This window comes from Bubalus bubalis, chromosome 5 (assembly GCF_019923935.1).
Source record: "Bubalus bubalis isolate 160015118507 breed Murrah chromosome 5, NDDB_SH_1, whole genome shotgun sequence".
NCBI classification, from domain to species: domain Eukaryota; kingdom Metazoa; phylum Chordata; class Mammalia; order Artiodactyla; family Bovidae; genus Bubalus; species Bubalus bubalis.
Genome location: NC_059161.1, coordinates 29,837,337 through 29,861,128, shown reverse-complemented (window position 1 = coordinate 29,861,128; position 23,792 = coordinate 29,837,337). Strand labels below are relative to the sequence as shown.

General features: G+C 63.9%; 2 protein-coding genes across 7 annotated transcripts; one reads left to right on the top strand and one right to left on the bottom strand.

The window, feature by feature from the left end:
- Window positions 1-95: 95 nt before the first annotated feature.
- ACAP3 (ArfGAP with coiled-coil, ankyrin repeat and PH domains 3) lies at window positions 96-14,749 on the top strand. 6 transcript variants are annotated; one of them, XM_006066958.3, is made up of 24 exons: window positions 96-502; window positions 4,125-4,182; window positions 4,812-4,931; window positions 5,129-5,182; window positions 6,286-6,344; window positions 6,943-7,126; window positions 7,489-7,533; window positions 7,619-7,714; window positions 7,795-7,869; window positions 8,292-8,303; window positions 8,919-9,031; window positions 9,126-9,177; window positions 9,416-9,516; window positions 9,591-9,702; window positions 9,944-10,152; window positions 10,224-10,293; window positions 10,443-10,537; window positions 10,620-10,870; window positions 10,954-11,085; window positions 12,112-12,210; window positions 12,295-12,515; window positions 12,696-12,805; window positions 12,916-13,026; window positions 13,161-14,749. In XM_006066958.3, exons 1-24 carry the CDS (start codon window positions 456-458, stop codon window positions 13,306-13,308), a joined length of 2,574 nt encoding a protein of 857 aa, XP_006067020.1. In that variant the 5' UTR covers window positions 96-455; the 3' UTR covers window positions 13,309-14,749. The 6 variants fall into 6 exon arrangements, with proteins under 6 accessions (XP_006067020.1, XP_006067021.1, XP_025141491.1 ...); XM_006066959.3 differs by having other exon boundaries at window positions 312-502; window positions 10,616-10,821; window positions 10,981-11,085; XM_025285706.2 differs by having other exon boundaries at window positions 352-502; window positions 4,028-4,182.
- Window positions 14,750-15,552: 803 nt separating this feature from the next.
- Window positions 15,553-23,633, bottom strand: SCNN1D (sodium channel epithelial 1 subunit delta). Its single transcript, XM_044943940.2, has 13 exons — window positions 23,425-23,633; window positions 20,650-20,832; window positions 18,624-19,003; window positions 17,890-18,097; window positions 17,633-17,814; window positions 17,373-17,461; window positions 17,137-17,300; window positions 16,933-17,031; window positions 16,654-16,771; window positions 16,473-16,551; window positions 16,339-16,396; window positions 15,931-16,176; window positions 15,553-15,849 (listed from the first exon to the last, which is right to left on the bottom strand). Exons 2-13 carry the CDS (start codon window positions 20,683-20,685, stop codon window positions 15,553-15,555), a joined length of 1,956 nt encoding a protein of 651 aa, XP_044799875.1. The 5' UTR covers window positions 20,686-20,832; window positions 23,425-23,633.
- Window positions 23,634-23,792: the final 159 nt, after the last annotated feature.

The window sequence follows — 23,792 nt, the reverse complement described above, 5'->3', positions numbered from 1 at the left end:
GGGAAACGCCGCCGCAGCTTCACGCAGACCCGCAAGCTCCCGCGCCCGCCCCACTAACACCCACCCCAATCCTCCCGCCGCGGTCCGGATGAGCGCATGTTGCCAATCCCCCAGGTTGCCTAAGGCCGAATCGCAGGAGAGCGCGCGCCCAGCGGCTCCTGAGACTGCTACTGGCCCCATCCACTCTTCCGACCCGCGGCCGGAACGAAGGGGGCGGGACGTCGGAGCGTTTGGCGACGCTCCCCGGCGGTGACAGCGGGCGGCGCGCACGGACGGAGGACTTTGGCGACGCTCCCCAGCGGTGACAGGCGGGGCGGGGCGGTGGCGCAGCGGCCTCGTTCCGGGGCGGGCGGGCGCCGATCGCGGCGCGGGCGGGCGGGCAGGCAGGCCGGTCGGGGATGCCGCTCGGGCCGCCGTGGTCCTCGTGCCAGTGAGCGCCGCGCGCTGCCGCAGCCATGACGGTGGAGTTCGAGGAGTGCATCAAGGACTCGCCGCGCTTCAGGTGCGCCCCCGGGGCGCGGCGCGGCCCTTTGTGATCCGCCGGTTCGCAGCCCCTCGGGGTACCCGGGACCGCCGGGGGATGGGGCGCGGGAGGGGGAGCCGGTGCCGCCTTTGTACCCGGCGCCCGGGCTGGAGGCCAGAGCAGGAGGACTCGCCTTGGACAAAGCCCTCAGCAACCACAGCCCTAGAGCCCGGAACAAAAGATGCCCCTTGTGCTGGTCGCCGCGCGCGAAGGGTGCGCGCGTGGGGCGGGGCGGCCTCTGGCGCGGCCACCTCTCCGTGGGAGTGTCCGTCCGCTTTGTGTCTAGACCTTCTGCGGGCCACCTGCACAGAGCTGAGACTTTGCCGGGCCCTGCAGCCCGACTCTGGCTAGGGTCGTCTGGGTGCGTCGGGTGTCTGCCCCTGGAATCTGTCTTGGTTCCTGTGCCCGGAGTAGTCAAGGGGGCGGGCAGCTGGAGCCACAGTTAGGGCTTGGGGAAGCTGCTTGGCAGGGTGACCTAGATGCCTGGCAGGGTGGGGGCTATCTGAGCAGACTGGATTCGAGAGACTGGTGGAGGTTCTGGGCTGTGCCTGGACATGGGTTTGTGCTTTTAGTCCTTCCTGGGAGTGCAGGCGGGCTTATCTGTGTGGACATGTTCATGGTGTGCATGCATCTGCTCTAATGGGGCACCTCCTGTGTGTCAGGTGCTCATGCTTGTGCTTGGGTACACTTGTATGAATTCTGCCCCTCTGCACCCTCCCTTGAGGTGCCAGCCCTTGGACATGAATGTGTGGGTGAGCTGCGCCCCTGGACTGCTGCTAGATACAGAGTGGGTGTTTATCATGCAAGGATGAGTTTAGGCACTAAGCGCATGTTAGTTTGTTCATCTGTATCCCAGCACAGGGTACGTGTTTATGCAGCAAATCCATGAGTACACACTTCTGTGTGTGTGTTATGCTTCTGCGTGCATCCATGTTTGATGGCACATGTGCCTGTCAGGCCTTGGCACACTTGCACTGGGTTGTGTGCATGTGTATGTGTGTGTGCTGAGTCTTTGAGGTGTGTTATCAAGAGGGCCTGTGTGCGGTGCCTGGTGGGCCTCAGCATCGGTGCTCTCACCTCTGAGTCCCTGGAGCCAGCCCCTTGCCCAGCCGCTTCACAGGGAGTCAGCAATGAAGGCCAGGGAAGACTGGATGAGGGGTAGAGGCTGGAGCAGAGAGTGGCCCCCGGCCCTGAGCAGAGGGCTAATGGTCACCTCTGCTCTCCCATCTTACATTCCTGACAGTTGAGGGGGGCAATGTGAGCAACTCAGGTACCTATGATCCTGAGCTGGGGGCACCCACAGTGGGGCAGCTCCAGGCCCTCCCTCCACACCAGCCTGCTTGCCAGGGGGCACCCACAGTGGGGCAGTGGATGCAGCTGATGCCTGGGCTTTGCTAGGTTTTCTTTGAAAGTACCTGGCTAAGACCCCAGGGTGGGGGCCAGGGAGATGCCCCTGATCTTGGGCCACAGAAGCTGCACTGTGGGTTTCGGGGTTGGGCTGAGATTTAACCAGGTTTTGAGGCCTTTTGGGGGTTCCCTTGTCCGTGTGCCCTCAGGTGCTGCTGAGGATGTAACATGGACTTCCTGGAGGCCAGCTTGGGGGCCAGGGTTAGGGTAGAGCTGGGTGGGAGAATGTGGTCAGCATATAGGGCCAAGTGACCCCAGCCCTGGGGAAAGAGGGACCCTGTCTGTGTGCTTGTGGCCTGGGCAGAGCCCCAGAGCCCTGGGTGCCTGTGGCTGGAGGGCTCCAGGCTCTCTCAGACTCACCGGGGCGCCGCCCACCCCTTGTTCATAGTGCCCCCTCCCCTGGGTGGGGCTTCAGGCGCTGAGTCATGGCTCTGGTGGGGAAGCCAGCCTCACCCTCCTACCCACCATCCAAGCTGCTGAGGAAATCCTGGAGGGATGGCAGGAGAGGAGGCCTTGGTCCATGGAGGTGGGAGGAGAGAGATGAGGGGTATAGGGCCCCCAGGATGGGCTCTCTGCTGAGTGCCCACCTCACCCCCATGAGCACATTGTCACCATCTGGTACAGCGCCCCCCACCAGCTCTCTGGGGACCAGCTGCCCCCTCCCCGCCCTCCTGGCTCAGGGGTGATGGCCCTCCATGCAGTTGCCCAGGGCAGTTGTGGTGACTGGGGCTCCAGGGGGCATGTCTCTGCTCTGCTCTGCAGTATCCTCTCCTGGGCGGGTGGTCCTTCCATGCCCTGGGCCTCTGGGTTGTGGGGAGGGGAGAGACTACAGCGATGGTCAGGATCCTGTAGTCTCAGGCTGGACATCCTGCTGGGGGTGGGTCAACACTGGTCCAAGCAGACGTCCCCTCTGACCCCTTCCTGCTCTGGAATTCAGAGACCCCTCAGCCCTGGGGCAGGGATGAGGGCTGCTCAGAGCGGAGGAGGACAGGGGATCTTCCAAGGGCCCTGACAAGGCAGCCTGGCACCCCTCCCCCACAGCTCCTAATTGAGGGAGTACTGAGCTGCCCCCCACATGAGGGACTAAGTCCCTCTCCCCCAAGCCTGGGAAACCCTGGAACATGGCCCTTTTCTACCAGCCACAGGGCAGCAAGGGGCCACTAGACCTGGACAGCCTCCTCTGCCCTGGCCCTGGCCCTGGAGGCTGCCTCCAGCCCCTGGCCCGAGCTTCATTCCACGTTGTCCCTTGTCCCCAGGAAGCCAGATGGGCCCAGCTCACCAGCTGAGTGGGTTGGGGGGGCCCTGGGATCCTGGCCCTCTTTCCCTGTTTCCTGTTCCCAGAGCATTGGGGGCGGGGGCGGGGGGGAGTCACGTGCCTGATCCATCTGCCTCTCGCCTCGCCTTCCGGGATTCTCTGTCCACTGGCTTCTCTGGTGATGTCATCGTTAACTCTTCCCTCCCCAAGGCAGCCCCATTGTTAGGCCGTCCCAGTGGGAGTGGGCTCCTCCAAGGTCTGACCCACTGCTCCCTCCAGGCAGAAAAGGCCAACTTGGTATTTGAGGTTGGGGGAGTAGTTGGGAGGTAGGGGCATGCCTCTGCTGGGTGTCTCACTGTGCCAGGGAGCAGCCCCAGGTTTGCAGGCTCTGCTGACACAGGTCTGCGCCAGGGTCCGCCAGCCCCAGGCCAGGGTGGGCTACAGCTGAAGCTAAGGATTGGGGGGTCCAGATGGGGTCTGGGGTCAACTCTAGCCTTGGAGAGGTGTATAGGCTGGGCCGGGGGGCAGTGACCAGTGAGGCCCTGCATGTCCCCCTCCACAGGGCCCTGGCCCCTCCCTCTGTGCTAGGGACCACCCCCTCTCCTGTCCACAGACCCCATTTGGGGGCATCACAGCCGACTAGGCCTCTATCTGCCTGGGATGGTGGTGGGCCCTGGAGGCTCTGCAGCCGTGGAGTCACAGTCCAGGTCCTGCCCCCTCTCCTCCTCCCTCTTCCGTGCCCCCACCCCAGTCTCCATGTCTTAGTCTGTCCAAGGGGCGTGGAGGAAGGTGGGCCTGCAGGAGCCAGTGGCTATCGACAGAGCAGCCCCTTCCCACTGCAGACCCCTTTGGGGAGGTGCCTGGGGAGACGAAGACCAGCTAAGTCGGTGGGGGAGGCTCGCTGCAGGCGGGTCTCCAGCCACCCTGTACCCGTCGCAGGGCAACTATCGATGAGGTGGAAACGGACGTGGTTGAGATCGAGGCCAAACTGGACAAGGTGAGGGAAGGGCCTGGGGGCACATAGAGGGCTTGGTCCAGCTCACTCGCGGCCACCAATACGAGCACAAGTGTGTGTTTATGCATAGCACGTGGGCCTGGCTGTCACTGGCCTTCATACCTGCCGCACACACACCTGTGTCTGGGTGGTTTCCTCTCGCCAAGCCAAGGAGAGGAGTCTTGGGGGAGACAGGGGAAGCTGCTGGGGGGCTGTGCCTCTGAGTGGCTGGGTTAGGGGCCCGGGGCACAGGCAGGAGGGGAGGAGGGGTGGCATCCATGAGCCCCTGCTGGCTGATCCTGCTGTTCCTTGGCCAGGACTGCATGCCCACCCCAGTCCTGGGGTCCCTGCTCCTGGCTTCCCTCTCTTGTTCCTACCTCCCACACTGGAGCCAAGGCCTGGGCAGTGCCAAGCTGTTGCCCCAGCACCAGGTGGGCTTAGGACAGGTGGCGGGCAGTGGCCTTCCTTCTCTGCCTAGGGCTGCCCAGCTGTGTCCTGGGCGCTGATGGGCCCTGAGCTAAATTCCGGCTGCCCTGGCAGGGTCCCAGCCCGTGTGGTCTGGCCTTGGTCGTGGTGAGGGCTGGGTGCACAGGTGGCGTGAGTGTCCCCCATCCGTCCTCTCCTGTCTGCAGCTGGTGAAGTTATGTAGCAGCATGATAGAGGCAGGCAAGGCCTACGTCACCACCAACAGACTCTTCGTGAGTGGCATCCGCGACCTGTCCCAGCAGTGCCAGGGCGACACTGTTATATCGGTGAGGGGCAGCTGACCTCTGACCTCTAGGCAGGGGCAGGCACAGGCAGGCAGCCCCTTGAGGGTGCCCCTGCCCTGGGAGCAGGTGGGCGTTTGTGCTGGGCCACAGGGGCCACTTTGTGGCTAGTGGGTGGGAGGTACTGACACTGGGGGCACGGCAGTCCCATTTAAGCAAGGGTCTCCCCCACCCACCCCCAGGAATGTCTGCAGAGGTTTGGAGACAGCCTGCAAGAGATGGTCACCTACCACATGGTGAGCCCTGATGGGGGGAGTAGGGGGGCACTGCGCTTCCTTATAATCGCTGTCATCCCTTCCCAGGCAGCCACCCCTCGGGCTTCCTGCAGGCCCCACCCAGCCTGGAAGGCTCTGGGCTGGCTCTGGGAGAGCTGAGCTGGCAGGGGCGGGCTGTGGGGGAGGCCACGTTTCTGCTCCTGCAGTCTGGGGAGTGGGGGCCACATTGCTGAAACTCTACTGTGTCCCAGGTGAGGGCTGGATAGCCAGCAAGGAGGTGCCTGGAACCTGCCCATCTGGGGCTGAGGGTGGTAGGGGCTTGGCATAGGTGCCTTAGAGGGTTATCCAGGGCCATCAGACAAGGGTCATTGGCCAGGCTGACCCCACTGCTTCCCAGGATGGGTCTGTATGACCTTGAACCCCTCAGGGGCCCCCCGCATGGACACACAGAACAGAATGAGGCCCATGTGGGTGGTCAGACCGTGGCCTGGAAACCAGAGCCCCAGACTAAACAAGGGGCCCCTCCCCCACAGGGGAAGTTCAGAAATAAACCAGTGCTGGACAGCTCGTCCAGCTTCAGCAGTCTGTCTGTGTGTCTGTCTGCTTCTGATTAGGGCCCAGCCCTCTCCCCATGTTGAGCAGATCTGATTCTGGGTCCAGTTAGCACTGTGGGGGAGGCCCCTCCAGCCCCCCACAACCACTTCACCCTGCCCCCAGGCCAGATCACTCAGGAGCTTCGGCCACAGCCGGACCCTTCCAACTGCAGGGCTGGTCATCCTTAAGGTGGCCCCTCCCCAGGCTGGGGCACTGGCTGTCACTAGGGACCCTGGGTGTGCCTGCTCTGTCTGGGCCATGGGAGGGGGACAGCTTGGTCCTCGAGTCTGAGAGCCAAGTGGGGGAGATGGGCAGGTGGTCACAGCTGTTGTCTCTGGGCGCCGACCCAGGCCTGGGGGCTGCACCTGGTCCCTTGGACCCTGAGAGGCTGGATCTGTGAGGGTGACCAGCTGGGGCCTAAGTGGGGCTGGACAGGGCATTCTCTGGTTCGTACCTGAGGGGATAGGGGCCTGGCCTCTGGGGTCATGTGGGGGCAGGTCCCTGATACCTCCACCTTCCTATGCTCCCAGATCCTGTTTGACCAGGCCCAGAGGTCTGTGCGGCAGCAGCTCCACAACTTCGTCAAAGAGTGAGTGGCCCCAAGGGAGGCCTGGCCTCTCTCGGCCCCAGGAGGGTGCGAGGCCACACCCATGCTGGGGTGTTTGAGCTGAGGGAGTCTGGGGCCCTGACACAAGATCTGCAGGCTCTGGGTGGGGGGCTCAGTGTAGGCCAAGACTGGGCTGAGGAAACAGTGCTGGAGGGCAGGGACCACAGAGGGCAGCAAGGGGGCCCTCAGGCAGAGGTGAGGGCAGGACCATGGAAGGGTCAGGTCGGGGTCATAGAGCAGGAGGTGGGGACTTGGCAGGGGTCTCAGCTCAGTGCTGTGTGTATAGTTGGGAATCCCCCAAGTGGAGCATCTGGAGTCCAGGGTAAGGCTAGGGGTCACCCCAAGCTGGACCAATCCTGTGGGTGAGGTGGTGAAGAGAAAGGGGGCCCTGGATTGGGGAAGGGACCTGAGGAGGAGGCGGCAGGGAGTGCTGGCTGTAGCGGGTGGGAGGCCAGGGAGGTGGGGAAGGGGGTTGTGGAACACAGAGGGGCTGAGAGCAGAAAGAGGGCCTTTCTTGAAGCGGGGAGACCCCAGTGCACACCTCCTCAGTCTCCCTGACCTGACACCTGCCGGCCTCCAGGGACGTGCGGAAGTTCAAGGAGACCAAGAAGCAGTTTGACAAAGTTCGGGAGGACATGGAGCTGTCGCTGGTGAGGAATGCCCAGGCCCCGAGGCACCGGCCCCACGAGGTGGAGGAGGCTACGGGTGCCCTGATCCTCGCCCGAAAGTGTTTCCGCCACCTGGCGCTGGACTATGTGCTCCAGGTGAGTCGCTGGGCCTTGGGTGTCACTGCAGACAGGGACCTGGTGTCTGGAGGGGCCCCTCTGACCTGAGAAAACTTCAGATGCTTGGGGAGGGACCTGGAGGTGGGGAGTGCCCTGGGCAAAGGCCCAGAGGTGGGGCCGTGCTTGGGACAAGCCAGGGCCAGAGGCTGCAGGAGGGCTTGGAGCACGGGGTAGAGTTCATGGCTTTGTCCATGGAGAAACCTTGAGAGGAGGGATGGGTACCAGTGTAGGGAGCATCAGATGAGCTGGTGGTCTCGGGGAGCCACAAGCACCCTGAGTGGACACAAGCAAGGTCCAGGCTCAGCCCTGATATCTTCACCTGTTCACTCCTTCCTTGGCAGATCAACGTCCTCCAGGCTAAGAAGAAGTTTGAGATTTTGGATTCCGTGAGTGCTGGGGTTGGGTGCACCTGTTGGGGCCCTGGGCACCATGGCTGGCGGCCGGGTCTCACCTGTGTCCCTACCCCTCCAGATGCTGTCCTTCATGCATGCCCAGTACAGCTTCTTCCAGCAGGGCTACAGCCTGCTGCACCAGCTGGACCCCTACATGAAGAAGCTGGCGGCCGAGGTGAGCCTGCGGGGAGGGGAAGCCAGGGCCAGCGTGTCAGGGGAGGGGGTCCACTTCCCTCTCTGTACCCTTCCCTACAGCTGGACCAGCTGGTGATCGACTCGGCAGTGGAGAAGCGGGAGATGGAGCGCAAGCACGCCGCCATCCAACAGCGGGTAAGGCCCTGCAGCCCTGGCCTCCCTGTGGAGGGGCCCCTCAGCCCTCTCCAAGTGTGGACCTGGGAGCCTGCCGCAAAGACACACTCCCCGTCCCTCCCCAGGCCTGCCCATGCTCAGGCTGATTCTGATCCTCCTTGGAAGAGCAGTCAGAGGTGGGAGTCCTCATCCCTCAGGGTCTCAGCACCGTGAGAGGTCACTTAGAGGCCAGGACCAGCCCCCTCAGCCCACGGGCGCTAGGGCTGGGGCTGGGTGGAGGGTCCTACTGGGGCCTCTCTGCTCCTGGCCAGACGGCTGTCATGGCGCTGCCCTGGGCGGAGATGACTGCTGGTGGGAGCTGCTAGTTCCCAGGAGGAGGCAGCAGGGCTTCACTCACTGGCTCTCTCTCTCCCTGCTCCCGCTCCTCCCGCTCCCGCCCTCAGACGCTGCTGCAGGTGAGTGGGTGCTCACCCGGGGGGGGGGGGGGGGGGGGGGACAGGTGGGTGGGGCCTCTGTCCGCCTCGCCCTGTTTCAGCACCAAGGACACCTCCGCAGCCCCGGCGCTCCGACCCTGAACACCTCCCGGGGCGCGCCCAGCACCAGCGGAGGCTGCTGAGCTAGGACTGAGTCCCCTTCGGGAGCAGCTGCAGCTGTCCCTTCCCGCCCCCACTCAGCCAGGGGAGCAGGTGGCTGGGCCTCCTCTCCCACTGCCGGACACACAGGACAACGCTCAGTGTCTCCCTGGCCCGTGTGAATGGAGCTCTGTCAGGCTGGCTGGAGCAGCCCAGCTGGCAACTTGAATGGGGGACTGAGGACAAGGGAGGCGGCTTCCTTCCTGATCCTACCCAGAGCCTGCTGTCTGTGCTGGGCGGGGGGAGCTAGGGGGTGGGGCCGGAGCGCTCCGGGCCCCCAGCTGTGGCAGAAGGCATCTGCCCCCATGGGGTTTTGGTCAGGAAGTGGCTGTGAAGACCCACCCTCTCAACCTTGGCTGGGGGGAGCCTGGGAGGGCAGCCATGTCCGCACAGCAGTGGGTGGGTGCTCATGGGGGGCTGGGCTCCGACTGCTCCCAGGACTTCTCCTACGATGAGCCCAAGGTGGAGTTTGATGTGGATGCACCCAGTGGGGTAGTGATGGAAGGCTACCTCTTCAAGAGGGCCAGCAACGCCTTCAAGACATGGAACCGGTAAGGGAGGCCCTTCCTCAGGGGACTGCAGGGCAGATAGGTGGGGGAGGGTGCCCAGCCTGGCTTGACCCCTCCTGGCCCATTCCCTACCCAGGCGCTGGTTCTCCATCCAGAACAGCCAGCTGGTCTACCAGAAGAAGCTCAAGGTGCACTGGGCCCAGGGCAGCCACTCCTGGGCCTTCTCACCTGGCCTGGGGGTGGGCGGTTGGGGGGATTGGTATCACAGGGCTGAGGACATGGATGGGCACCATAGCCTGAGTGGCCAGGGACAGAGACCACTTGAACCCCAGGCAATCTGTGTCCTGGGTAGAGCAGTGGACGGGGTGGTCAGGGTGGGGCAGGGGTGGGTGCTGAGCGCGAGGGCCACGGCGGTCATGCCCACAGGACGTGCTGACTGTGGTTGTGGACGACCTCCGGCTCTGCTCTGTGAAGCCCTGTGAGGACGTCGAGCGGAGGTTCTGCTTTGAGGTCGTGTCGCCCACCAAGTAAGCAGGTCCTGCCCAGGGCATGATGTGGCAAGAGCCCCTGCTTGCGCAGGCTGACAGGCCCCTTCCTGCAGGAGCTGCATGCTGCAAGCCGACTCAGAGAAACTGCGGCAGGCCTGGGTTCAGGCGGTGCAAGCCAGCATTGCCTCCGCCTATCGGGAGAGCCCTGACAGCTGCTACAGTGAGGTGGGCCCTCCCTGCATGTGCGTGTACAACTCCCGCAGGCCACACACCAGCACACATGTGCATTCACACACCAGCACACATGTGCACATCAGTGTGTGTGCCCACATGGGGGTGCAGGCTCGTGCCTCAGGCACCCTGGCCTGTGTCGGCCCCTGTATCTGGGGAGGAAGAGGGGGCCCCCACTGGGGAGACTGGGGTTGGAGCTCCCGTAGGGTTGAGTGACCCCTCACCCGGTCCCCAGAGGCTGGACCGCACTGCCTCCCCGTCCACAAGCAGCATCGACTCTGCCACGGACTCTCGGGAACGCAGTGTCAAGGGTGAGAGTGTGCTGCAGCGGGTGCAGAACGTGGCCGGCAACAGCCAGTGTGGTGACTGCGGCCAGCCTGATCCACGCTGGGCCAGCATCAACCTGGGTGTGCTGCTCTGCATCGAGTGCTCAGGCATCCACAGGTGGGCCTCCTGGGCGGTGTGGAGGGGGTGGGGGCGGAGCCACGCCCTGACTCCTCCTCCCCATCATCCAGGAGCCTGGGCGTCCACTGCTCCAAGGTGCGGTCCCTGACCCTGGACTCATGGGAACCGGAGCTACTGAAGGTGTGTGGGGGCCATTGCAGTCCCCCAGGCAGCTGGTGGTGGGGGTGGGGGGTGGGGGGTGAGCAGGGCGGGGAGACAGGAGCGGGGTCTGCCCACTTGAGGGGAGGTCTGTGGGCTGGGCTGATGCTGGCCTCACCCTCTCCTGCCAGCTGATGTGTGAACTTGGAAACAGCACCGTGAACCGGATCTACGAGGCCCAGTGTGAGGGGCCGGGCAGTAGGAAGCCTACAGCCAGCAGCCCCAGGTGAGGTGTGGGGTAGCCTAGGCAGGGCCTGGGGAGCCCCCACCCACAAGTGCGGCTTCATGTCTGGTCCTGGTCCAGACAGGACAAGGAGGCCTGGATCAAGGACAAATATGTGGAGAAGAAGTTTGTGCAGAGGCCGCCCTCGGCACCAGCCCGGGAGGCCCCACAGCGCTGGAGGGTGCAGAAGTGCCAGCGTCACCACAGCTCCCCCCGAGCCCCTGCCCCCCGCCGCAGCAAAGTCCGGATGGAGCCCGTTCTGCCCTCTGTGGCTGCCCTGTGCTCAGGTGGGAGGGGGCCGGCAGGTGCGCCCCAGCTCACAGGCCTGGGCAGGGGGTGAGCCTCCAGACTATGGACCCCAGGGAGGCCAGGGGTGGGGGGAGGAAGGAGCAGAGCCCCAAGCTCTGCCTGCCTCCCAGCCTGGCCCGGTTACTGCCCTGCTGCAGGCTCCGTAGAGCCCAGGTTCCGCAGGGACTCGCTCTTCTGCCCGGACGAACTGGACTCCCTTTTCTCCTACTTCGATGCAGGGGCTGCTGCAGCCGGCCCACGCAGTAAGTCCCCTGCTGCCCACCCCCCCCTAGCTCAGCCAGGGCAGCTCAGAGCAGGGACCAGGCATGCTTGCTCAGAGGGTGGACAAGTATGGGATAGCTGTGGCCACTCGCCCAGGGACCGGAAGGATGGGCATTCCTTGCAGGAGGGACTAGTGTAAGGATGGGGAGAGTCTGGGGGCCAAGCAGGGCTAAGGCTGGGACAGTATCTCCAGGGGCTGGGGGTAACTCAGCCACTGACTTGGAGGCTGGAGCCATGACCCTCAGGGAGACCCGTGTGCAGTGTGCACACAGGAGTGTGTGTGTGGCATGACTGTGCATATGGGTACATACATGTGAGTGTGTACATGTGTGTACACACATGGGTGTGTGCACATACGTGTGTGTTCGTGGACAGCTGTGTGCCAGACCAGCTCCTGAAAGACAATTGTGTGCATCTTCTTCAGCTCCTCCTGGAGTGGGGGTGGGGGGCACATGCTGCAGGTTGGGGCCCTCCCCGCCCTGTCGCCTGCCTGTAAAGTGTCTAACAGCACCCACTGGCCAGGGGCGTCTGGGCCGCCTTTCTGGGCAGTGTGGACAGAAGGCATAGACGGGGGCCAAGAATTGGCAGGGCTGATGGGGTGAGCGGGTGCCCTCGGGCAGCAGAGGGCGCTGCCTCGCCGTCCCGCAGCTCGGGGCTCTTCTGTGAGGGCTGCTCTTGGGTGCCGCTCACTGCTGCCTGGAACCGCGTCTGGATGGAGACCTCCCAAGCTTGCATTATGGCGGCGCTTCGGCCCATCCGTCCTGCTAGGGCAGGCCTGAGCGAGGGTGGGGATCACACCCACGGCTGTGCTCCTAGGGGGCGCTTAATCCTTGACTCTGTTGAGCTGTCACCTGATTTTCTCGCCTTTCCTCCCATCCTGGGCAGGGCTCTCCTCTGCCCGCTAGTGGGGACTGATCCTGCTCCGGGCAGCATCCCCGGGAGTGTGGGCGGCCCTCCAGCCTTCCCCCAGACGCTCTCAGGACCCCCTCTGGCTGTGGACTTTGCAGGTCTGAGCAGCGACAGCGGCTTAGGGGGCAGCTCCGACGGCAGCTCAGATGTCCTGGCCTTCGGCGTGGGCTCTGTGGTGGACCGCGTCGCTGAGGAGGGTGAGTGCGTGGCTCCCCATCCCCGGCCCTGCGCCTCCCCCGCTCCGGGCCGGCTTACCGGCCCTGATCGCCCTGTCCTCGCAGAGGGTGCAGAGTCGGAGGAGTCCAGCGGCGAGGCGGACGGAGAGGCGGAGACCTGGGGCCTGGCAGACGTGCGCGAGCTGCATCCGGGGCTGCTGGCGCACCGCGCGGCGCGCACCCGCGACCTTCCCGCCCTGGCGGCGGCTCTGGCGCACGGGGCGGAGGTCAACTGGGCTGACGCGGAGGACGAGGGAAAGACGCCGCTGGTGCAGGCTGTACTGGGGGTAAGTAGGCGCCCGGCTGCCCCCGGACCCAGGTGCAGCGTCTTCACAGCGGCTCTCCCTTGGTGCGCCAGCTTGAAGGGGTGTCGGGGTGTGGTGGGAGGTGGGGGGGAGCTGCAAGGAACCGTCTCCGTGGTTTGGCTCCGTCTGAACCATACCGCCTCCCCACGCCGGCTTCCCCAGGGCTCCCTGATCGTCTGTGAATTCCTCCTGCAAAACGGAGCGGACGTGAACCAAAGAGACAGCCACGGCCGGGCTCCCCTCCACCACGCCACTCTCCTTGGCCGTACTGGGTGAGTCGTGGGCTGGTCATACCCTCACTTACCCCCGCCCCATGGCCCCGGGTTGCCAGCCCACTAGTACCTGCCCAAGGCCTGACCTGACTTGCCCGCTCCGCTCTCAGCCAGGTCTGCCTGTTCTTGAAGAGGGGGGCGGACCAGCATGCCTTGGACCACGCTCAGCAGGACCCATTGAGCATCGCGGTGCAGGAAGCAAACGCGGACATCGTCACTCTGTGAGCAGGAGGGCGGTGTGGGTGGGGGACCCTGTGGGCGGGGCGGAGCACTTCACAAGGCCCGCCCTCCTCAGGTCTAGGACGAGGTGGGGTGGGGGCGGGCTAGGCTCTTCCCAAGGCCCGCCCTCTTCCAGGCTCCGTCTGGCGCGAATGGCCGAGGAGATGCGTGAGGCCGAGGCGCCCTCTGGCCAGCCGGGCCCTCTGACCGGCAGCAGCCCCACTGAGCTCCAGTACCGCAGGTGCATCCAGGAATTCATCAGCCTTCACCTGGACGAGAGCTAGGGCAGCGGGGTGGGCGGGACCCCCCGGGCGGGACCCCCCCACCGGCCCGTTTCCGGAGAGCATTGGTGTTCCGGAGCTCCTGGAGGCCCTGCTGCCGGCTCTGCCCTCCTCCTCCAGCGGCCCCCACCCCGGGCCGGAGCAGGACCAGCACTGAGTCTTATGAAGCTCCAGTCTTCCCCAGGAGGTGTTGCATCACTCCCCGCCCAGGGACCCTGTGTCTTCAGGTGACCCCTTCCTAGGGGGCCTGGGTTGCTCGTGTCACAAACCACTCTCAAGGCCCCATGTCACCTTGTGCTCCTCTCTGCTCCCCCAGGCCCGTGTCACCTCCTGCCCCTCTATCCCTGGGCCCATGCCACTTGGTGCCCCACTCTGCCCTCAGGGCCTGTGTCACCTCGTGCCCCCACTTTACTGCCCAAGGACACTGACCTGCTAGTTGGGTCCCTCCCATGCCCCTAGCCCCTCCGCTGGGCCCTGGGGCTGGTGGCTGGCCACCGGCACCTTGTGAGGGCAGAGGGGACCGCCCATCCAGGGAATCAACCCGTGTACCTCACTTAGCGACCCCAGCATCCAGGCTGGGCTTCTTGGGTGCTTGGGGGCTCTGGCCTGGGGCCTCAGCCCTGACTGGGCACGGACGTCCTGAGGCCGTGTGGCTGGCCATGCAGCCCCATCTGTCCCTGCCTTTTCCCAGAGCGGGTGGCAAGTGCATCACTCTTCCCACCCCTGCATCTGATGTCCTTTGTCACGGACTGAGGGGTTTTCTACAATGACCTCGTTCTCACTTTGTCTCACGTCTTTTCTCTGGACTCAAGGACCACCTTGACCCCCAGCTCTGCCCGCTGCTGGGGGGGGCTCTGCAGCTCAGCCCTGCCCCCTCACCAGCCTTGCCCCTGGCTCAGCCCATGGGGCTTCAGCTCAGCCCCAGGGCCCTCTGATGCCTTCTGCATTCCCCTTCCTGGAGCCCTGGGGCAGTGGCTGGGCCTCTCCCCATCTCTACCCTCGGCCAGTCCAAGGCCAGTTGGCTGGTCACTATGCAAAGGCTGCCCAGGGAGGCCCCATGGGCAGCAAGGTGGGCCCCCAACTCCCTCGCCTGCTGGCTGTGACACCCAGAGAGCAGAATTAACTCCTTCCTCTCTCCCTGCTTGAGCTTTGCCCCCACCTCCCACCCCACTGCCTGCGCCAGGGCCTTTGCTAGGGCCTCAGCTGGCGGGACCCGCCTCCACTCCAGATCACAGTTAATAAACAGCCGCTTGCACCCGCTGCCTCGCCTCACCCGCCTCACTCTGCTCTGTCTCGACTGGGGTGGGGGGTCACCTGCCTTCCCCAAGGGGCGGCCCTGCGTGGGACAGCACCAGTGGTGCCCTCAAAGGGTGCAGTAAGCTGGAACCTGAGGGCCTGCCTGAAACCTGGGCTCCATTGATTAAAATCAGTTCCTGATACTCCACTGTGGCTGCCCCGCCCTTTTCTAGGATGGACACTAACTGGCGAGGATGGTCTGGTCCTAGCCTTGTCCCCTAGGCAAACTCTGCCCCATGTCCCCTGCCCTACAACGACCACAGCACCTGTGACTGAGGATGTGGCAGTACTATCTGGTTGGAGGTTTTCAGCTCACTCAGGAAACCGGAAGGGCAGCAGAAAACACCCTAGCCACTAGGTGAAATCATTTTATTGCAAAGTGGCCCCAGGTCACTGAGTGCCCGGGCCTGGCCCTTCCCTTCCTCCCATTGGCCCCAAGCTGAGTGAGGCTCTTCCCAATGCCTGCACACACCTACATGTAGGTACAGACAGACCTGTTGACACAGAAACACGCGAACATATGTCACTGGCACCAAACAGACACACTCCCATGTGGAGCGCCCCCCACACACGGGCACACACTCCTCCACTTGGGCAGATGCTCCATCACAACCAGAACATGGGAATCCAGGGTGGTGAGGATGCTCCCTTATTCCCTGCCTGCCCTGGGCCTCCTTGAGACCTGTGAGGCCACCACTGAACAGGGCAGGGTGGATTGGCTAACAAGAAGCCCTTCTGTGCTCTGTGCCTGGCGGCGAGCCACCCCCCAGCTCTGGTGCTGCTGCTTCCTGGGCCCCAGGTTTGGGTTGGTTGGCCCAGGAAGCCCCATGGGGCTTGACTGGCCCGCCCTGGGCAGTCAGGAGAGCCCACCGCTGCCACTGCTCCCAGGATCAGGCCAGGTTCAGACTGGTTCAGGTGTCAGGGGTCTTTGGGGCCCACGCTTGGCTGAACTCAGTCGAGACTCCTGCCGAAGTCCCGGCAGCATCTTGGGAGGTGAAGGCAGCCAGGCCCCGGGGCATTCGACGTTGTGCCTGCAGCCACTGGTCCACTGGCTGGCCTCTGGCTCGGAGGGTGCACCCTTGTGGCCGCCCTGGGCTGGCCCCGAGACCCACGGAGCCAGCGGCAGCACAGCAGTAGGGTGAGGGCCATGGCGTCCAGCAGCAGCTCTAGCACCTCCACGACTGAGAGGACGGAAGAACCGAACCACAAGCTCCAGAGGCTGCCCATGGCTGAGAGCAGCTGTGGCACCTGCGGGTGTTGGCAGTGGTGAGCAGAGGCCCAGGTGCTGGCCCCACCCCTCTCCCGGCCCTGGCCCAGGAGGCAGCTCACCGAGTAGACCGGCGTCTCATCCACCGTGCGGTAGTTGAGCTCCTGATAGAAAATGTTCACCTTGGCCAGGCTGATGCTGGGGCAGGGCTCAGGTGAGAGGGGTTGAGCCCCAGACCTGCTGGTGGGGCCCTCTGTGCAGGCCCTGGAGGGTAAGGAGGGCAGGGGCAGCGGCCAGGACTTGATAGAAGCAGAAGGTGGCCATGGGTTCCGTCGGCTTGGCTCACCCAGCACAGCCAGGACCCAGTCCTGCACGCAAAAAACTTGCTGTGACCGCGGCTCCTCCTGGCCCTTGGGCGCTGCAGGGTGGTGTGAGGGCAGGACTGTGGGGACACAGGCCAGTCCCGGGAGGGCTCTCTGCTCGTGATCTCCCTACTTGTCCATCCCTCACCCCCCACTTTGGGGACTCACAGCTGATGTGGAGGAAGGCCATCTGGAGGTCCCGGCAGAGAGCTTGTACGAAGACTCCCTGGGAGAGACAGCCCCATCACATCCCTGTGTGCTGGCCCCCGGCAGACCAAACGGAGCCCAGCACACCCCCTCACCTGCAAGGCCGCGGGCATCGGGTGGTGCAGGGAAGCTGGTGGGTCTTCAGTTTCTGGTAGAGGTGGTGGAAGCAGTGACCTGGGGAGACAGTCACGGGTGAACCTATGAGAAGCGACCCAGGGGCGGTGGGGAGGTCTGCTGTTGGCCAAACAGGCTGGTAGGGTGGGGCGGGGAGCTCACCCCAGGCTGGGTGCCGCATGTAGCTGCAGTACTCGGCTCCCGCCGGCAGAGGGTAGAAGAAGTAGCCGCAGGAGCAGGTCTCCACCATCAGATGCTGAAAGCAGGAGACCAGACAGGCCTAGGGGGACAATGGGGGCTGAAGCTGGGGGTCCGGAGCAGCTGCCCCTCTCCCTGGCCTGCCTGCCTCCCCTCCTTCCCACTGGCCTGCTCCCCCACCCACTCCCCAGCCCCTTCCCTGGGCCCCTGCCCCGCCTCCCCATCCTCCACGCCCAGACTCACCTGCCTGGTGTAGGAGGTGTTGTACAGTAGCTGCACGTCCACGCTGCCTGTGCTGACCATGCACTGCCCATAGGGGCTCCCGAGCCGGTGCACCTCGTCCTGGGGGAAGGAGGGCTACTCAGTCTTGCTGCCTCAAGCTGGAGGTCCTGCCCCTCCCCCCAGGGTTGGAAACAGGCTGAGAGCCTGGAGGCAGGGGCGGCCCACCTCACGGATGTCAATGGTGGTCTCCGTCCCTGGCCGGATGCTGAAGCCCTGATGCTCCAGGAAGGGCGTGTGGTCTTGTGGGTGGATCATGACCTTGATGCCAGCCTTCGTGGACAGTAGAGGGAGGTGGTCCAGCTGCTCAGCCCTGAGGACCAGGCTGATCCCTGGGGGAGGCCAGGGGTGAGGCCAGGTCAGCCTGGACACCCCGCCCGCACCCAGTCCCAGCTGGCACTCACTGTGGGTGACGCCCGGCCGTTGTGCTGCCCAGACACTGTTGAAGGTGTAGCAGCTGCCATAGGTGGGGTGGTGGGACGTCTGGAAGTGCCTGGAACCAGGGGCCATGCTCAGACAAGCACACGCCCTCCACCCACCACCCTGCTGTGTGTGGCCTGGGGTTCTGGGGAGGGGAGCACAGGTGCCTTGTCTCTGGAGGGAGCCCGTGGGGCTGGCAGACCACTGGGTGGGGTGGGGGGAGCGGACACTGGTCTGTACTCACTGGGCATGGCAGTCCCGGTCATCGTAGCGGCAGGAGAAGACAAAGTGGCTGCCGTGGCTGTCCTCATGGGCAGCGGGCAGCAGGGCCAGGATGTTTATGTAGTGGAAGCGGTACCACTCCCGGGCGGCCACCACGCCAGAGGAGTAGGCCCGCTCAACACAGTCGCCGCCACTGCTGTTACACTGTGGGGCGTGGGGTCAGTGTGGGCGCGACTGCCTGCCCGAGTCCCATGCAGACCCCCCGGGCTGGACACTCACCAGTTTGAAGCCCACTCTGTTCTGGCCATGCAAGGGCCTCAGCCTCTGCAGGCGGATCCTACGGTCCAGATGGAAGGCGGGCTCTGGACCTGGGACCTCGGCCCCCAGGGCGTCCATGCTGTTGCTAAAGTTGAACCGATACAGGGAGTAGATGCTCTCCCGGGCAAAGTCATCCAGAACCCGCAGATGGTGGCGGGCTAAGTGTGGCCTGGGGGCAGGGCAGGGGTGGGGGTCAGAGCCAGGGCCCCTTAGCACACGCACTTTGGAGAGAGTCAAGCTGGCCCCCAGGCACTGACCCCGAAGTCGCAGACAGGATAGGAGCCCCCCACCCCCTGCCATCCTCAGAAGCCTAGAAGGTGGTTCTGAATACAGAGCCGGGGCTGCAGAGGGAAGTCAGACCCCCGGCCTGGCCTGCCTCCCACCCCCGGGACCCCATCCTCCTCTGGCTCATTCACAGCCCTTCCCTGTCTTTGCTCCGCTGACTCCACACTGCAATATTACCCTGCCCCCCTCTCCTGGGCACCTGCTCTTCTGGAAAGCCTCCAGCTCTCCTCCCCTCCCCATCCTGGGCTGCCTAACTCCTGAAGGTCCCTCCAGCTTGGCACTGGTCACAGTAACACTCAGCTTATTCTTCTTGTCCTTTATCCCTGCCCCTGGGGCACAGAGCAGGAAGAGGTGGGTTGTCCTGCTGTGACCGCACCAGGGGAGGGGCCCCAGGATGGACCAGCCCTCACCGGTGTGGGTTCATGTCGCACAGAGTGACCGATGGGAAGAGCTTGCGCTCCGAGTGCACAGACACTGTCATGATGACCGGGTAACGCCAGTACTGCTCGAAGAGGAGTGCGAACTGCCAGTAGAGCACGCCCAGGGCTCCTGCCAGCAGTAGCCCCCAGGAGGCCGTCTTGAGGCGGTTCTGGCTGGAGCAAACAAGGCGGATGGTGCCGTGGATAGTGGAGTTGGTGCAGAAGAAGGTGACCAGCTCCCTGAAGGAGGCGTGCAGCTCTACCAGCCTCTCTCCATGTTCCTCCTCGGGCAGCGTCGGTGGGGATGCCTGGGGGCATGTCCAGGTTCCTGGCCCCCCACCCACTGTTTGGCCCGTGCCTTCAGCCTGCATCTGAGAAGTGAGACTCAGCGGGGCTCTAGCCCGCCACTTGGCCTGACCCCACCCAGGTCTCCCTGCCTGGGCCATCAGCCTTCCATTCTCCATGCCTGGGAATTCCCGAAATTGTCACGTCCCTCAGCCACCTGTGGCCTAGCCTGGCTTGCTGACGCTTGAGAAAAACCCCATCAGAAGCTGGTCCATAACATGGGACCAATTCTGTTGTCCCTACTCCCATGGCGACAAGCAGGGCACCAAGCAGCCTCCACAGGCGTGTCTTATGGCCAGAGCTGAGCCTGGGTGGTGGAGCAGGGACAGCAGGGGACATAGGCTCTAGGCTGTGCCAGGCCTTGTTTGAAGGTGGCTCAAGGCTGGAGGCTTGGGTGGGTCTCTGCTGCCATCTGCCAAGTGGGGCAGGGGCCTCTGGTGAGGGGCAGCCAGGTGACCTGCTCTGAGTGGGCCTAGGGCCCAGCATTGGGGGTTGACTGAACCCTGGGCCCCAACAGCTTCCAACAAACCTCAGTGGCCAGCATAGCCATGCTGGATTGGGGCCAAGGGAGCCACACAAGTCCGGCCACGTCTGGGCCAAGGGTCAGGTCTGTAGCCTGTTGGGCACTGTGGACCTGTGTGGGGGTGTTGTCCACCAAGCTGAGTCCAGGGATGCTCCGTTTGTGGGCCTCAGGCTTCCAAAAAGTAGGCAGCAGTCTGGCCAGACATGGTGGGGACCTGAGGGCTCCAGGGAGGTCGACCTGAGGCCTGCCTGGCCCCACTCTCACCCGGAGGCTCCAGCATCCTGGGACCTTGGTCCCTCAGTGCACAGGGCCATGGGGCCTGACCAGGTCAGGCTGGCTGGCCCGGGACATGCACTGAGTCACTGCCTGCGCTTCCTACGGACTTTCCAGAGTGTCCCCATCTTGGTCTGAATCATTAGGCCTCTCACACCTGGGGTGTAGCCTCCTGGGTTCTGGCCCCTCTAGGCAACTGGGCCTGGGCTGATGCCTTGGGAGGGGGCTGAGCCAAGGAAGGGCCTGGTGTGTCTCAGCCAGCACATGCTGGCCTGGACACCCGGCACCCACTAGCTGCCTGGGGCCCAGGTAGGAGGTGGGGGTGGTCAGCCCGGGCCTCAGGTTTGTGGAGGCAGCCAGGCCAGGAAAATGTGCCAGCATGGGTGCTGCTGGTGGGCCCCCTGTGGCCCAGAGCGCTGCCCACACGGGTGTCCCGTGACCACATGGAGCCCTCACAGGGCAGCAGGACCTTTAGCTTCGTGATATAGGCGAGGGAAAAGGGCCTCCAGAAGGTTCTTTCTGACTCCAGTAACCATGTTTCCAGACTGGCCACCTCCCACCCTGGCTGGGGCTGCCAGGCAGGAGGAAGGTGGCTTCCTGAGATGGGGGGTGGGGTCCCTGACACCTCAGCCACGGCAGGAGTAGAGGTGCACCACCCCTTCACACAGTACACGCACGCACACAGCTGTGCACACACACACACACTCCTCTCACACACAGCAAGCCCTCTGTCACTAGGGGTGCATGACAAAAGCGTGGATGGGAGCCTCTGCCCTTGCCCCGCCTGTGCCTGTGCTCCAGACGACGTGGGGGACATGGCCCCTCCACCTCAAGCCGGGGAGACCCCAGTGACGGCCCGCCCTGATGCCCTGGTACCTTGAGGCTGCACCCTCCCTGTGCATGGGCATCCATCCTCTGGTGCTGGCGGCTGCAACAGCGGTGACTGTAGCAGTGTTGATGGCACTTCTAGCAGGTGACAAAGTGGGCTGTGGCCCGAGGTAGCCAAGCAGCCTCCTGTTTATAACAGGCTGGGCGTGGGGCGCGGTGGTGGGGCGGAGCCTGGCAGGGAAAGCCACATCTGCTCTGGTCCCGGAAGGGGAAGCCTTTGGGGTAGGGATGAGGGTCCTTCACCTCAGTGAGGCTCTCTTGCCCACATTCCTGGAAGTGAGGTCTGGGGGCCTGGCCCTGGCAGTGGGTGAGGGGCTCCAAGTTTCTGGAGGGTGAAGAGGAACCCCACTCTGGTAGACCCTGGGGTGCCTGGCCCCCTCCCCTGTCCACTCTCCTCCCACCTGGCCTGGGAGAATGCTTGCTTGCCTCCACCTGCCCAGCTCTAACCACAGGTGTCTGTGGCCAGGGGTCCCTGGGCAGGGGCCTCCACTCCCAGAACACGGGTGTCCCCTGGTGCTGGCTGCCCAGACCCTGGGACAGGTACCTACTGTGGGAGTGAGTTGGGGCCTGGGTGGGCAGGTGGTGCCCATAGCTCAGCCTCCCAGGAGGCACAGAGACCCTGCGCCAGCCACACACCACATTCAGGGTCCAAGTCCACCACCTCACGGCTGAAATCCTCGGCCCCAGAGTGATTGCCTGAGGCCAGACAATGTGTGAAAGGCTGGAGAGCCCCCAGGAGGACCCACGGGGAACCCAACAGGGCTCCATGAGGCCAGAGGCCTCGCCATCCCAAATAATCAGACCCTCCGCTTGGCCCTCTGTCCCTCCCACACAGGCTCTAGGTTCCTGACCGCCCACCCCAAATGGGTGCTGAGATGAGGGAGGAAGCCCCCACCTTCGCTAGGCCCTTCTGGTGGGGGTTTGGCTCTGAGGAGGGGTGAGGTCATCAGCCTCCTGCCTTTGGAAGGGGCAGATGGCAGCCGGGGACCTCTGGGAGAGGGAAGTCACGCTCAGGGAAGAGCTGGCCCTGGACTCATCTAGGTGTGAGTGCGAATCACAGCTTCCTCAGTCATCGGCTGTGTGACGTTGAACAAATTACTCAACCTCTCTGAGCCTGTTTCCTCATGCACAAAGTGGGGCTGAGTTTCCTCCTGAGGCTCGAGACTCAAAGGTGAGACCAACTGATGTCACGGAGCTCACGTCAGAGCCCCATCTTCCTGCTTCTGAGGAGGCTGCCCCAGAACCCACCTTTGGGGGGCCAGAGACACAGAGACTGTGGCCAGAGGCAGTGAGGCCAGCAGCCCCCTCCTCCCTTCCCTGCCTGACCCCTCTCCTGCCTCCCCAGGCTCCTCCAGTGCCTGGAGGAGCAGAAGGCGCTGTCTGGGACCAGACAGGGCATCTCCAGCTCCTCACACAACAGGGGCTTGTGTGGCTGCTCCTTGACAGCTGTGTGTTGAGAGAATTAGAGAAATCATTTAGGGCCCTATGTCCCCCACCCTCTCTCCAGAGGGACAGCTGGCCCCAGCCTGCTGAGCATGGCCCCATTGAGCCTTCAAGTGGTGGCTTTCCCTGAAGCTGGACCTAGGGACACCAATGTGCCTCCTTCCAGACTGTGGACACCCAGCACTTCATGGGACCCCTGGGCTCCACTTTCACACCTGTGGGTGTCTCCACCCTCAGAGACATCTAAGAGTTGGTCCTGGAAGGATTCTGCTGCAGCAGCCATGAAGTCTGAGCTAATGGGCTCTCCATGTGTGCCAGATTCTGGGGGCCAGGGGCATCCTCCCCAGCCTGGGGGGCTGGACCATCTGGAGTCCCTGCCCACTGGCAAGTAGGAAGCCTCCTCGGTGCTATTGCAGCGCCTCCCTGTCCCCCAGGTCCTGACTGCAGTGTCAAGCAGGGATTCCGGCCACCACGGAGGGGGCTCCTTGAGGTACTGGCCACTGGAGATGGGCCGAGTGTGTGATGTTGCGCGTGTGGGGCTCAGGGTCTGGTCTTGTGTCTGTCTCACACCTGCGCTTGAAACACCCAGCGCCTCAGGGCAGCCTCCCTTACATAACTCTCCTCAAGCTAAAAACAGCTGGGCCCGCCCTGCGTGGGGATGGCAAAGCCCGGAGGAGGCAGGGGAGAGAAGGAAGCTTGAGATGTTTTCTGAGTGTGGCAGCAGGAGGTGGGGCCTGGGACCGCCAGCCTCCCCATGAGGAAGGAGGGCCAGGGCCAGAGAAGCTCACTCGCGGCAGGGGGAGGTAGCAGGCTGCTCCCCTCCGGCTGGCTGGCCTGGTGCTGGCCTGAGGGGCGATGGGCACTTCTGTTTCTGCCCCTGGGCCTGGGCCAGCACTGCAGTGACTGCTCATATTTTGTCTGAGGTGCCCCGGGTGGGCCAGATTCAGTGGCAATCATGGCCCCCTGTCTGCCCTCTGCCAGTGGCCATGGCTAGACCCGTTGGAGCTTGGAGTCCACTGTCAATCGTCATGTGGTTAGTAACCCCATTGACCGGTGGTGTATACTGAAAGGCAGTCAGGGTTGTGGTCAAGGGTGAGACTTTGGGGTTTGAACCCCAGATCTGCCTAGCGAGAGCCTCTCTGGATTAGTCCAAGCTGATGACCAAGGCCTGTCTCACAGTCAGTGCAGCGTCTGCCCTGGCACAGCCCTGTGGGGGCACACCCCAGCCCCCACTCACCAGGAAGGGTGGTGAGGAGTATGCTGGCCTGCCCACTGCCCAGCCCTCCTGTATCCAGACCCCCACCCGAATGCCATCCTCACCTGCTCCGAAGTGTTTCCCCAGTGCTATCCCAGAGACTCTCTGCTCCCCAGGGACTTCCCAGAACTCCTCACCTTCCTGCTCTGCCTCCCCCTCCCCCAGGGCCTGGGAGGGGACCGTGGGAGCAGAAAGTGAGGCTCAGTGCAGCGGCCACTGCTGCAATAATGACCCTATTCATGGGCTAGGCGGAAAATTCAGTCGGAGAACAGTGTAACTCTTTTTATGAGGACAGCTCTCCCCCTGGGCAGGGGCTGGACAGGATTCCTACGCCGGACCCCACCTGGCATAGGTTCCAGTGGGGCTCCTGGCTCCACAATCACTGCGGTCACACAAGGTCACCCAGGATTCGATTCTCAGGGACCCAGGTGGT